General features: G+C 40.3%; 1 protein-coding gene across 4 annotated transcripts in view; it reads left to right on the top strand.

The window, feature by feature from the left end:
* Positions 1-14,924, top strand: part of RERE (arginine-glutamic acid dipeptide repeats) — a 419,954-nt gene that overhangs the window by 244,074 nt on the left and 160,956 nt on the right. For all 4 annotated transcript variants that reach the window (XM_068538818.1, XM_068538817.1, XM_068538815.1 and 1 more), the window contains 2 exons: positions 5,253-5,358; positions 6,863-6,959. In XM_068538818.1, the coding sequence (XP_068394919.1) occupies positions 5,253-5,358; positions 6,863-6,959 (203 nt within the window). The remainder of the gene's footprint in view (positions 1-5,252; positions 5,359-6,862; positions 6,960-14,924) is intronic.

Below are 14,924 nucleotides of genomic sequence, written 5' to 3'. Positions count from 1 at the left end.
GGAATAAAGACTATTGAAAAGGTAATCTCTGCTCTTGTCTACTTGGTCATTAGTGAACTCCCATCCTCACCCCCCACACCCCTGCACTTCTTTTATTTTTTTATATTGTGTAAAAATGTTTCCCCAGAGGAAGATAATTAAGACTGGTCCTAGGAAGGACACAGATTGGCTATTTAAAATCAATGAAAGTACCATATTAATAATCATGAAAGATCTCTGGGAAGGGAAATTTACTTCTCGGCCTTGGATCTTGTATATTTGTACCTGGGGTGGTTGAGGTGTGCGCTCTTGACGGAGTGAACCGCTGTGCCTCAGCAGCAGCCTCCTGTGTTCCTTTCTGGTCCCTGTTGTCTCCCTTTCCCTCTAGTCTGCCCTTCTCAGTTATCTTATTCTCAATGTTTAATTTCAGTTTTGACCTTTTAATTCATTAATTCTCAACCTGTTGCCTGACATGCAAATATCTGCAAATCCTCCCTGTTCTGCTGCTGAACACCTACCATTAAGCTGTCTTTTCTAAACCCAGTTGGTGATGGGATTTGTCCTCTGTTAAACTCTTTATTTCCCTAAATTTACATTCATCCCTTATTTCAGGAAATCTGGGCCAGGGATGTGGACAAATCCATAATTCAACCCAGAATCAGCTCCTCTCCTTTTTTGCACAGGGCCTGTGAAACCTTACTTGTAAGCAGATTGGTGTGGTGGTTTTCTCTTAATGCTGGTGCATCCAACCACCTGGAAGCAGTCAAATCAATCTCTCTCTCCTTAAAGAAAAAACGGTGGGAAATATTTCCTTCCCAGTGGGCTCTTCTCTGTGTTCGGAAATATACCCCAGGATGCCTTCACATGGGAAGCTTTTCACCACTTCCTTCTTCATTCAGCATTGTGTTTAAAATGTGTCATTTATAACCACTTTGACCTTTATGCAGTTGTCCAATTATATCACTAGTCAATAATGAGGCATATTTGTTAGAAATACTTGATACGCTTCTTGAATTGTTGCGCAAGTGAAGAAATTTCCCTCTAATTCGCTACTGGATTTACTTTTGTATTGCTATTATGAGCATAATTTTGGATCTGAGAAAAGCAAAATTTATAACCAGTCTCTTGATACAGCCTAACTCCTCTCTTCATCTGTAAAACAGTGATAGTGCTATCCAGCATTTACTGAGAGCCAGTCCACTCTACTTATATTCATTTATTTAATCCTCACGGCCTAATGAGGTGTATAGAATATTATTTTTCCTCATTTTATATATGAGGAAATTGAGGCTTGGAGAGGTAATTGGCCCCAAACCCAGGTGGTTTGGGTTGAATCAGATGATCTCTAAGTTCACGTCTGCCTTTAATTTTCTGTGATTTTGAGCAGAAGTCTTAGCCTAGTGGCAAGTGTAACGAAGATGAAGATTTCCCATGATGGACGGCTGAGGGAGCGAGTACCGGAGAGGGGGTGCCCTCTGCTCCCGTTTGCTGTTCCTCAGCGCGCAGTAGGCAGCCTCCGTGGAAGATGACATTTTAATTCCTGAAACGCCTTAGGACGGTAACGTGAGCTAATGCCGTTGTGTGATACAGAGAAAACACGAGGGTGCTCTCCCAGTCCTATTTTATCTACTCGGTTAAGTCTGGGGAAGAAATCTAAACATAAGCATGTAAGGTGGAACCAGACCATAGAAATCATCTTGTTCTGTCCCTCACTTGTCAGATGGCTGGGTGACTTCACTAAGGTCACCCCTAGCTAACTAGTGATTGCGGACAGTACCAAAATCCTAGATTACCTGATTTTAGGCTAGTGCCTCTGAAACAACACGGTGCCTCCCTTTATAGACATTTAATCTTTAACTAAATTCCTGGCCTATTTGGGAAGATTGTGTCCATTAGCGCTACTTAACATTCGTTCAGAACTTTTGTTTACATTGAGCCTGCCTACCTTTGCCATGTGTGGAATTCAGAATCTGGAGGCTTTTTTTTTTTTTTTTTTTTTTAAACACAATGCCGCCACTCCCTGGTTGTTGGGTAGTATTGCATTAGGAAATCCAGTAGGCTTTCAACTCCCTTTGTAAAGGCTAATAATAGGAGTAGTAAATCTAGGTACAAACAAACTAGAGTGGTAATTTTGTGTGGGTGGAATCATTAAGTGTGCCTGGGTCAGAAGATAACATAGGTATTATACCTCAGAACGTCACCTGAATCACTGGCTTGGTTCTGAAAAATAGACATTGTGTGATTATAGTACCTTTAAAGGTTATTTCTGTTGCCCTTCACATTTTCATACATCTTATGCTTTTTCTGCGTCTATTGAGATGATCACGTGGTCTTCGTCGTTTCTTTTGTTAATGTGGTGTATCACGTTTATTGATTTGTGTATGTTGAGCCATCCTTGTGAACTTGGGATGAATCCAGCTCGGTCCTGGTGTATGATCTTTTTTATGTGTTGTTGGATTTGGTTGGCTAATATTTCGTTGAGAATTTCTGCATCTATATGAATCAAAGATATTGGCCTGTAATTTTCTTTTTTCATAGTATCTTTGGTCATTTGGTGTTCATACATCTTAGATGTGTTACAGAAGTACATAAAAGTATAAATTTTAGAACACTGTTGCTAGGACTGCTAGTAGATCTGAATTCCTTTGTGCTGTATTAAGTAATCCATTACTGTGAGCGTTGAAGCATCCATTAGTAGCTCAGTGACGAGACATCACTGTCATCTCCTGAAAGCAACCATATTCTGGAGAAGATATCACTTCTACAATTCTCAGCAACGTTCTTGAAGTTTTCTGTGAAGCACTGGTTAGAGTCACCTACTAACAGAGAGAAAGCAGTAGTCTTTTGAGTTCCTGCTCAGTTACGGATGCTTTTCCATCTTTTCAGTTTTTTCATGAGTCCTTTTAGGTAGGTTTCGATAATCCTGTTTTACGGAAAAGGGTAGACTCAGAGAATCTTAATAATGTGCTCAGAGTCATGTAACAGGGAGGTGATGGAGTTGGGATTTGAACCATGACCGACTTTGCTGTACTTACCAGCCCAGCCCAGCCCAGCCCAGTAGTGCTTGAATTAGAGTTTAGTCTTACCATTCTGGTTTAGCTTTCCTTAAAAAGGAAACTCTTAGACCATTGGTTTTCAACTGGGAGCGTTTTGTACCCGAAGGGGACATTTGGCAGTATTTGAAGACGTTTTTGGTTGTCACAGTGAGGGAGGAGCGTTGCTGGCAGTTAGTGGTTGGAGGCCAGGGACGCTGCTGCGCATCTGGCAGTGCGCTGGGTGGGCCCCCCCCCCCCCCCCGCAACAGACTTATCTGGACCACGTGTCAGTAGTTTTTAGGTTGAGCAGCCCTGCATTGGACAGTGTATTTACTTAGCCGGGTTTATCCCTGAGTACTGCCCCTCCCCTGGTGTGTCTCCTCCTTTCCCTGGTGAGTGCTCTCACCCGGGTCTTGCTCTTTACCATCCTGCCTCACTCAGGAAGATGCTGTAGCCCTCTAGCTGCTCTCCCACGGCCTGGGGTTTTGCACCTCAGTGCCTGTGGCTTTGGTCGGCAGTGCAGATAGAAGACCCCGTTTGTCCCAGGGAGCTAAAAGCCACTAAAGGCCAAACTCCAGCTAGGATTCAGGTTCCCCTCACCATCATGCAGAATGTTTTCCTGTGCTGCACGCAGATGGACCACATGCATGTGTCTTATGTATGTCTTGTACTTTATCTCTGTGTATTTCTCAGGTCTCCTCCTTTGCCTAGAAAAAATTTCATTGAAATACTTCCCATTTTTTCCCAGGTCAGATGTTCCTTCCTCCATAATCCCTTGCCTGAAGTAATTGCTCTGTCTGTAAACTCCTATACTATATATAAAGTGTATTCTTTTTATGCAGCGTACTGATTTGTCCTCTTTTTCCCACCCTCAGTATAAACAGTGTAGAATATAAAAGTGCAAAATCGATAAAAACTAAAAAGTACCTATTTTGTAGGATTATTCTTTGTCTGCAATCTCTTTTATTCAAACCAGTAATGATGCCCTATATTTGACACAGCTAATTGCAAAAGTAAGAATCTTAGTGTGTATGGTATTTACTTTGGAATAGCACTTCTTCACATTTGAATTCAGTCAAGACTTTTGGCAATTGCTTTCTTTCTGGTTCTTTGAATGGCTTACGTATTTTAGCAAAAATATTTTTCAGCCTTCCTGGTCTTTTTAGTGAAGGCTTTGTGCAACCTCTCATGTAAGCATCAAGCTTCTTACTTCGTTAGAGAAGGCTCCTTTGACATACTTTAGGATTTGGCCATCTCCCTTATAAACATGAGGCGTTTCTCGAATTTTAGCTCTCATGCATTTCTGACCCACTGACTTGTGATGAGAAGGTAGACGCGGCTAAGAGGAGTGGTATTGCACTCACCTTGGGGAAGTCCCTTATGGCCCTCAGCTGGGTGGGAAAGTATTTTCTGAGGCCCCGGGAAGCCTTAGTGCACTGCCACATTGAGATGCTTCATGACCAGGTACACAGAGATGGTCCCCTCAAGCCCTAGCCCCATAGCCTTCAAATGGAAAGGCAGTATTTGATCCTTTATTCTTCGAATGAACTAGGAACAAAGTTAACTTTTAGGGATAAGATGGTTGAGTGTCTCACAAACATTTATGGGACCCTGATCATCATAGAACTCTTTATTATTCATAAATATTCATGTCCAAGGTGTTCTCTTCTTGGGAAATTCAGAGACAAATGAGACAGGGTCCCTGCTCCATGGACTCATAGTACCTTCCTCACCACCCATAGTTTGCTTTTAACACCCATAGTGTTAGTTTGCCATAGAGCATAAGTGGCAGTAAAGTAGCAGGAAAAACTCATTGCCCTTAATGGCCTTGACAGTGTGCTGAAACAGTTTCTAAATATTTACCAAAACAGTTAAAGCGTCAGATAGAAGAAGGATGTATTCATGTAGTGTACTGAGTACTTAATGCTGAATTAAAAAAATATAATACTGAATTAGCTCATCAAACTGGGGAGATTTATAGATTCAAGTTTGGTTTCCTTTGTTTCCTGAAATAAGCAACTTTGAGGGATAGAGTCAGAGAGGTGTTGTGGCTGGGATTTTTCAAAAAATGAAAATTGACCTCATAATTGACTAATGTATTTTTGTGGTCCTGGTAGTAATTGTGTGTCTCCTTCTGTGCCTGTCCACCTGTTTCCAGGGGCTTTTGATCATGGGTATGGTATGCACCTGTGGGCACCCGAAATCCTGTTCCTAATGCTGTTAGATTTTCCTTTTCAGAGTAAGAGGGACCACCTACTCATGAACGTCAAATGGTACTACCGTCAATCTGAAGTTCCAGATTCTGTGTATCAGCATTTGGTTCAGGATCGACATAATGAAAATGGTAAATATGTCCTTCTGGTTTGATTCTTACACTTTCTTAGCTTTGGGCAAAGTTCTTTGTAAAAACATTCATTAAATGGAGATAACCACTATGAAAGGAAAATTTTGCACTGAAAAAGCTTTTTATCAATAAAGACATTACTGGAATGTTTTTTTGTTTTTTGGTTTTTTTTGCTGAGTTCTTTCACTATTTCTGCCTTAGAAGAGAAACAACCTGATCATGTATGTGCTAGTAGCATCTTTCCCTTGAACTTGGAGTAGTGATAGGTCTTCTTAGGAAATAAAAGTAGCTTCATCGTTTTATTCCTTTTTCTCACCTAATGCTGAACTAATGACACTGAAAACCCTACAGAATTGTATTTTGTTTCTTTTTAATAATCTATATTGGTGAACTTCAGGGTTGTGAACTTCAGTTTTCAAAGCAAAGCTTTCCTGAATATTTTGAAATTTAGCTTGAGTATTGACTTTTTAGAACAATAGGAAGGTAGTTCAGAGCATCTTTTATTTTTTTCTTCCTCTGGCATTGTAGTTTCTACCCAATAACTTTATTGACATGTGAGATATGTACATAAAGTGTATATTACGTTTGTTCAGATGTCTAATAGCTTCTTTTTATTGATTTTTTTTTTTTTTTTTTGAGGTGCTAGGCCTCATTCTAGCTGATTCACATTTGTTAGCCATTAATTATATGAGTTCGGGGTTGTCACTCCCCACTTCCAGGTCAGGAAATTGAGGCTCAGAGATGCTAAAGGAGTTGCCAAGGCTGTTCATCTTCTGAGTGGAGACCCCCGGGCAGGGATCCAGCTCTCTCTGGCCCGGATGACTGTGCTTGTCTCACTGCCTTTGGTGACGGGTTTTGAGTCAAAAAACCAGTAGTCAAAAACAGTTTTCTTTCTTTCTTTCTTTCTTTTTTTTTTTTTTGTTTTAATTAATAAAATTCACATTAGAAGTCAGGCCTATGAATGCAGTAACGTTGAAGACACTTTGGAAGAATAATGTTCTTTTATATTTTATCAGTTTTTTTCTTTTTTGAAACTATTAAATTTCTGTTAAAACAGTTCAATGATGGTTCTTTATTAAAAATAATAACTTGGTTATTCTTTTCAACTTGAAACAGTGTGATTTCACTCCATCCTGGAATATGTAGCAATAAAATACCAGATGCACAGGATCACTGAAAATTTTAGTAGTTTACAAGTTGCTAAAATGTGGTAGTTGTTTTCTTTTTCCTTCTTTTTTTATTTTCTGCTTAATGCATTTCAGCCAACTGTGGAGACTTAATAAAGGGCAAAAACACATCCCACAGGACGCTTGCTCCTGTTATTCCTGCTGTATGTTATTCCTCCTCTCTGTTTTGCCGACAGGCCTGGTTATTTGTTGTGCTTTTTGTAGTGGGAAGTGAACCTGAAAGAAAAATTTTGTGAAATTTTCCTAATCCTTTTTGGAAATTCAATTATAATATCCTCCTAATTAACTTTTTTTTTTTTTTTTTTTTTTGGTGACAGACTCTGGAAGAGAACTTGTCATAACAGACCCAGTTATCAAGAACCGAGAGCTCTTCATTTCTGATTACGTTGACACTTACCACGCCGCTGCCCTTAGGTAAGCGCCAGAGATGTGTGGTCCTTTTGTGAAGGAGAAGTCATAGGCCACTGTAGGTAGAGAGTCTAAGCTGCCTAGATCTCGTCTGATAATTGTAATATCAATCACACTTACCCCTGTGGTCTCAGCAAGGTGACACTCCGGTGTTAGCTTTGTGGATTGTTGAGGTCTCAGAGGTTGCCTCTGTCTTCACTAATCTGTGTGAGAGGGAAAAACCACTTTTTTCTTTTTCTTTTTTTTCTTTTACACCCTCTCTAGAGTTTTGTATTTTATTTCCTTGAAAATTCGTTGCTAAAGTATTTAGGGTGGGGTGTTACACAGATTATTTCCTGAAGATTCAGTCACTGCCAAGATAGATTTAAAAAAATGGATGAAACAAATATGGCAGCATGTAATTGTAAGAGAATCTAGGCAGAGTTCATAGGAATTTTCATTGCCTTGTATACTTTTAAACTTCTGTGTGTGTGAAGAGTTTACTACTAAAAAGCTTGGGAGTAGGGAAAACACGTAGAAGATTTTATTCTGAGGTAACATTGCCGCTAGCCTTAGTGTCTTAGGTAATGATGCCAAAAAGTGACCGTGAGCCTCTGCTTCACACCCTCTGGTAGTTTCTGTCCCTTTCAAGAAAAAGATAACCTATTTACTCTGGTATATTTTGTTTATGAGGGAAAGACTTGGGGCTTCTTAGGCGGTAAAGGAAGTAAGGACAAGTGATTTTATTATACCTTTTTCCCCACTGGAAATAACAAAATGGTGAAAGAACCACTTTCTCTGTTAAAGAACATGGTTTAAAAAAAAGTCATCGGGGGACTTCCCTGGTGGCGCAGTGGTTAAGAACCCGCCTGCCAATGCAGGGGACACTGGTTCGATCCCTGGTCCCGGAAGATCCCACATGCCGTGCAGCAACTAAGCCCGTGCACGCACCACAACCACTGAGCCTGCTCCCTAGAACCCGCGAGCCACAACTACTGAGCCCGTGTGCCACAACTACTGAAGCCCGCATGCCTTAGAGCCCTGCTCCGCAACAAGAGAAGCCACCACAATGAGAAGCCCGCGCACTGCAAGGAAGAGTAGCCCCCGCTCGCCGCAACTAGAGAAAGCCTGTGTGCAGCAACGTAGACCCAGCGCAGCGGGGGAAAGAAAAAAATAAAAAAGTCATAGGGATTTGCTGGCTTTTAGCTTAACTACAATGAGATACAATAATTTCTCTATTGTATTGCTCAGAATGGTATTCAGTAAAACCATCTGGAGGCTCTTGTGCAAAGCTACATAGCTAAAGCCAGTTATTTGACGGCAAATTATTAGCAACTTTTAATATAGGGCAGGTTTTGGCAAACTTTTTGGGTCAGATAATTGTTCATGGTCTCTGTTGCAACTATTCAGCTCAGCCATTGTAGTACAAAAGCCACAAGCAACATGTAAATAAATGAGGTGGCAGTGCGCCAATAGAACTTTACTTGAGGACACTGAAATTTGAATTTCATTTAATTTCCACACGTCAGGAGGTATGACTCTTCTTTTGATTTATTTTGTAGCCATTTAAAAATGGAAAAACCATTCTTAGTTCTCAGGCTGTACAAGAGCAGGTGGTGGGCCAGATTTGGCTTGCAGACTGTAGTCTGCCAAGCCCCGCTGTAAGGGAAGGCGTGTATGTGGTTAGATTTGGCTTCTTACAGGACTTTAGATACATTTAGAGAATTCCTGTAGTGTTTTATAAACTTCTTCCAAAATTCCCCCAAGCTTTTCATGTCTTCTTGGCGGTGGCTTTCCAATCTTAAACTTGCATGCTCAACAAAGCAAGTTAATGGAAGATTGGATAGATTGATGGAACCATTAAATTGTTAGCTAAGACAATTGACTTGATCCTGGGATTATTTCTTATCCGCTTTGCATGCTCCCCCGCCCCCCATCTTATTTCATTGATTGAGGTGAATGATTTTTAAGCAGTTCAGAGTTGAAGTTAAGTAAATATGTGAGATATGTAACTCTGGTCATTCAACAGATTTTGATATATTTGCTTAAAGTGAATGTATTTGAATACTGATCAGAGACTGTTTAGGTTTGTAGAGTCATTTTATACTATTTTAGCATTTTTAGAACGGGTTGTCCCAGATAATTCCAGCTGGACCTGGATGAATTTACTTTCGCTAGGTTTACAGTCAGGTGTCTTCTGTAATTGGACAGGTCACTGACCACCAGAGAGCTGGTGTGCTAAAATGGTGATTCCTTATCTTCTTTTCGCTGTGTATGTGACCAGAACCCTTATTGATTAGTCTTTTTCTCCTGTGGTATTTTCTTTAAAGTGGTCATACAGTGATTTTATAAAGCTGTCATCTTAAATTTGACGGTGTCGGCTTCAAATAGAGCATCTCTTGTGTGACTTGACAGTTGGGTTTTTTTCAAAGACACCAGATGAATGTGACCACATGGTTACTGGTGATCTGGCCTAGTAGCTGCTCAGTAGTCCTTATGGGTGTGTTGACGTTTGCTTGCATCTGGGGCTCATCTGGGGGGTTCTTGCTGTTGCTTAGTAATCTCGCCTGGTTCTCAGAGTGCTCACCGTAAGGTCATCTCTGATAAAAAGCAGAGTTGAATAGCAGTGCCCCCAGGAATCTCTATTTATTTTTTCCTTTCCTCTTGACTAAAGCTAGATTACTTTAATTTTAAAGTATGAGGGTGGGGGTTAGGCTTTCATTTTTCTTCCCACTTTTTCCTTCACCATTTATCCAAGAAAGGATTTTTTTCTTTCTCCACAGATATAAAGTCGTACTGCCAAAAATAAATTCAGTTGTGAAAGAGGACAAATAAAAGAGTCCGTAGGCACATGAAAGAGGATCAAATGAATGTACTGAAAAAAACATGGAGGACAAAAAAGAAAGGAAAAGACAGATAGTGTTAGTGCTTGGCACCATTCTTCTCAAAGATCAAAGTGCTCAGTGGTGTGGATTCTTTCGGCTCACAGCACTCTGAGGGGCTCCTGCCATTCCATTCACTCAGGAGGAAACCGATGTCTAACTTTCTCTTTCAAGCTGGTGCTAGGGTTGGGCTATAAAGGAAGAGAGAGCTTTGTCCTTTAGCCATCATGAATCAGAAGGAAAGCAGAACTCCTCGGCAGCCTCTCTGTGTAAATTGAGGTTGTAGCATTTCCCTGCCCAAACCAAATTTATTCCTAGAAGAGATGGTGGAATCTTCACGGTTGTACATACCTGTGTCGAGGGTCCAGCATTACTTACTGCTCTGCTGCTGTTTTTGAATTCTTGCTTTGGCTGTCCCTCATTCCTGCCTTTCAAGCTAAGCTTCTACAACTGTTTATTTTCTTTTCTTCGTTACGTTTATCAGTAACCACATAGTAATACTGTGTTAGTATCTTGAGTGGAGTATTTTTGAGTTCTCCTTGTTCCCAGGTTAAGTATTTTTGGCTGACACTGGTATAAAAGAAAAAGCTCCAGATTGAAACTGGAAGACTTCAGTTTGAATCCTGGCTTTACCACATAGTTTTGTGACCAAGGTCAAGTTTGTTAACCTTTGTGCCACCTTTTTAACAAATTTGTTTAAAGTCACATGATTAAGTGACAGAACCCAGAACTGGTTTTGTGTCCAGTAAGGTACAGAGCATGAAAAAGCCTCTTGCAGAGGGAGTATCTCACACTCAGTAGTGTGAGTAGTGCTCATGAAGCTGCACTGGTTTCTTAAAAGCATAAAAGGAAGAAAAGGAAAAGTGAAATTAAATGTAATTCTGTATTAAGTTATTGGTGGTACAGTTACTTGGCATCCATTTATTTTATTTCTCTGTGGCCTCTAGGATGGATGGATTGGATACTCAGAGGGCTTTAGGCATGGGGAGAAGTGTTCAGCTCAGGGAGCCATTTGTAGACGCTCTGAGAATGAGCAACGGAGTGTGTAGCTTGCAATTTGTTTGCTGTGATAGTATTCTTACCCTAAGGATAACACTTTATTGATGATCAAAGGATCAAGAGCGATTGCTTTGTGATTGGACTCTGAACATGTGACCTGGACAACATTTTCAGGTTTACTGTGCAGTTGTAACAGTGAATTCTCAAGTATTGACTGTGGAGGGCAGACAGGAGATCCTAACTCTTTCATCGGCTCGAGGGCTATTTTCCAGCCTTCTGATTATCTGCTTCCTATTGGAAAAAAAAAAAATATCCAAGGTAGGTCAGGTTCCAAGGTGTCATTTTACCTAGGAATTCATATTAATAGGAGTATGTTCTAGAGTGAATTTTCTGGAAGCCCAGGGCCAAGAAATCCTAAACTAGGTCTTCAGGGCTTCTAATTGCCCTTTTTCCATCCCAAATCAGTTTATCTCCTTCCTTTGTTACGGGCAGCTAACGTCACATATGTGTAGTGATTGAAACAGATTAATTACGTCTTAGTACAATTCCCCAACCATTCCTTAGAATTTACAAAGTTCCTTTAGCTTCTGCAAGTTCCCTAAGGGGTTTCATGAAGTCTCAGAGCTCTTAGTTTTGCAGCTTAAGATTCATTTCCTGGCTTTAGTCTGCAGTTCTTTTTATATGTGAAATAACTATGACCTACGGCATTTTTATTGTTTTGTCTATACATGCTTAGTACTTCATTAGACACCATAACTTGTCAGTCCCTTATTTCTTTATTCATTCATCATTTAACACATTATTGAGCTGCTCGTCATAGGGGAAGGGCCGTGTAGGTGCTGGGAACACCTAACTGAGTAACACGCTCTCTCTGCCCTTGAATACGTCATAGTCTTTTAAAAATTCTTTTGTTCGGAGCTACTTTTGGACACAGAGAAAAGTTGTAAGTACTGAGTTTCCATGTATCCGTCTCCCGGTCTTCATTTGTGTGAGCATCTTATGTAACTTCGGTACAGTTGTCAGGAACAAGGAATAGCATTAGAACAATACCATTGAACTAAAGACCCTATTTGAATTTCACGGATGCCTTACTTTGTTACAGCTGCTGGAAGCAAAAGACCATAGCCTGGGTGGCTTATAAACAACAGAATTTTCTTTCTCAGAGTTCTGGAGGCCAGAAGTCCGAGATCAGGGTGCCAGAGTTCTGGTGAGGGCCCCCTTCTGGTGTGCAGACCTCTGGCTTCTCCCTGTGTCCTCACGTGGCCCAGAGCAGAACCACGAGATTCATTGTACCCCTCCCCTTTTCTTTACTGGTAACGTCTTTCTTCAGCAGTGAAAAACTCAGTTCTTATTGTTTAAAATATATTTTCATTTGCCTATTTTTATCCAGTTCTACGGTACACATAACTTAGTTTCAGAATTCGTAACCCATGTGCCTGTGAGAAGTACGTTTACTGACTACATTTTTGTCTTTAGTCTTATGTATAGTATACAGGCAAGAGCCTGTTTTCTAAAGTTGCTCAGGTCAGTTCTGTTTTTCGTAGCTCCTTAGGTGTGGTTGTGTTATTCATTTGTAATATAGCTGGGTTCGTTTGTTAGACTTTGCATTCTATTTTTGGTTCCTCTTGGTTGATTTGGACTGTCTGTTTATTTTCTGGGTAAGGGAGGGTTTGTGAACTATTGCTATGGCTCTCAGGGTCAGAGCTATAAGAAGATAACAGTCTTCAGCCCCCCTACCTGCTATAGATGACTGATCCGTTTACTTCTTAATTTATCCTTCTTGCATTTCCTTTTCACAAATGAGCAAATACATGTCTATTTTCTTATAACTTCTTCTTTCTTATGTGAGGGGTAGCATACTATAGATAGTCTTTTGTGCTTTGCTTTTTTCACTTAGCGGTATGTTCTGGAAATTGCTCCATGTCAACTCGTAGAGCTCATTCTCCTTCACAGCTGTATAGTACTCTGTTTTGTGGATGTACTGTGGTTTATTCACCTGCTGTCTTGTGTATATGCATGTAGGTTGTTTCCAAGATGTTTCAGTTGTAAATGATGCCGAAATCAATATCCTTGTGCATATGTACTTCCTTATTGTTGGATGTGTATCTTCAGGGTGGATTTATAGGAGAGGGGTTGCTGAATTGAAAAGTTTATGTGATTTCTCTTCTGAAACGCATATACCAATTTGCATTTCCTCCAGCAATGTCTGAGACTTTCTGTTTCCCCAGCAGAATGTGTTATTTTTTTTAAAATTTTGTCCATCTGATTGGTAGATGAGAAATAGTATCTCAGTGTTGTTTTACTTTATTTTGCTAAGAGTGAGTGAGTTTGAGCATATTTTTGTCTATATTTTTGTGAATTGTCTGTTCATGTCTTTTCTGTTGGGTTGTTGTCTTTTTGTCTCTCACTTTTTAAAAGTTCTTAATATGCCTGTTGCAAGTATTCCCTCAGGACTTTGAGTCATAGTTAGAAAGCCTTGCCCTATACCACTTTTTAAAGATAAATTCTACCCAGCTGCCCCAGTACCATTTACTGTCTTTACCTCAGTGGTTTGAGATGCCACCTTTGTCTTATATTATTTTCCATATGTATTCTGGACTTGATATTCTGTTTCCTATTGTCTATATATGTGCTAGCACTACACTCTTAATTACAGAGGCTTTATAGTATGTTTTAATGTCTGATAGGGCTAGCTCCCCCCCCTTTCTAGTTATTTGATTTTTCCATATGAATATTAGTAGAACTTGTTTTATTCCATAAAATAGCTAGCTGGTGTTTGTATTAGGATTGCCTTGAATGTATAGATCAAGTTTGGAGAAATGCCATGTTGAGTTTTCCTATCCAAGAATAGGGGGTGTTTTCCCATTTGTTTGTATTTACTTTTGTGTCTCTGAGGAGTGTTTAAGAATTTTCCTCAAACATTTAAGAAAATTAAATTTAAAAAGTGGAGAGGCAGAGGGGCTTCAGTGGAAGTAATGTTGTATATTGTTATACTTAGAGCAATCGCTAGAAAACTGTGTGGAGTGATAACACTCAGGACGCTATAAATAAATCAAGATGAAATCCTAAAAAAATGTTCAGATAACCCACAGGAGGGCAAGAGAAACAGAAGAACTAGAAATAGAAAAGAAACTTAAAAAAGAAAAGGTACTCTGCCTGTCATTAATCAAATGGCTTACAATAGACACGATGCTGACTCTGTCTCAGAATCTTTTTTCCCCTTATTTCCGGGTAAGAGTGACAGTAATAGCTGTAAACAAACGTGCTACTGTAAGCAGTCTTTGTGAGCTTGTGTACCTCTTCACGAGTTTCTGTGAGGTTTGCATATGTCTGGGGATGTACGAAGACTCGCTCAATTATGGATACAGTTTAAGGGAATGAATTTCTGGGCCACAGTTTCCATTTGTATTTCTCTGCTTGCCTGAGGAGGTTCTCTCCTCTTTTTCATCCCCTTCAGATGGCCTTCTCCCACCAGGCACAGGACTCTCTAGATGGTGCAGTGCCCAGGGCGTAACTGGGGGGGGGGGGGCGTCACAACAAAGCACTATTTGAACAAGTCTTTTCCAGGAAGCCCTTGTTACTGCTGAATAAAAGGACCCTAAGACATGGTGCTTCCCTGTCTTTAGTCTTATTTCTGATAACAGTGAAGATATGGGGAATGCAGAACCTGAGGAAGCTGGGAGAGCAGCTGTTTCAGCAAGCCACCTTGCTGATGGCAGTTTTCTCTTAACAGTCTCTCTGCCTCCATTTCACAAACACTGTCAAATAATATACTGTTTTGAGCAAGAGCATGGTGAAAAGAGAGCCCTGGAGAAAAAACATTGAGTGCTTAAAATGGTACACGTGTACACACTTTTACTTTAAAATGTAAGCACTACTCTTCAGCAAGAGGCGATATGAAAAATATTTCAAAATGCATAGCAGCCATTCAGAACCAACCACGGTCAGCTTTCCGGCCTCTGTCAACCCTGTCTTCCACTCTGCTTTGCTACTGCGGGCCCCTTACCCGGCAGGGACAGACACTCCCAAGAGCCACAGCTATATGCTAGTGACTGTTGTTTTATTTTCTCCCGATGCTTTTTTTTTTTTTTAAATATACAGAAAAATTCAG

This window comes from Eschrichtius robustus, chromosome 3 (assembly GCF_028021215.1).
Source record: "Eschrichtius robustus isolate mEscRob2 chromosome 3, mEscRob2.pri, whole genome shotgun sequence".
NCBI lineage: Eukaryota > Metazoa > Chordata > Mammalia > Artiodactyla > Eschrichtiidae > Eschrichtius > Eschrichtius robustus.
The sequence above is the reverse complement of the archived record's forward strand: the minus strand, read 5'-3'. Positions and strand labels throughout refer to the sequence as shown.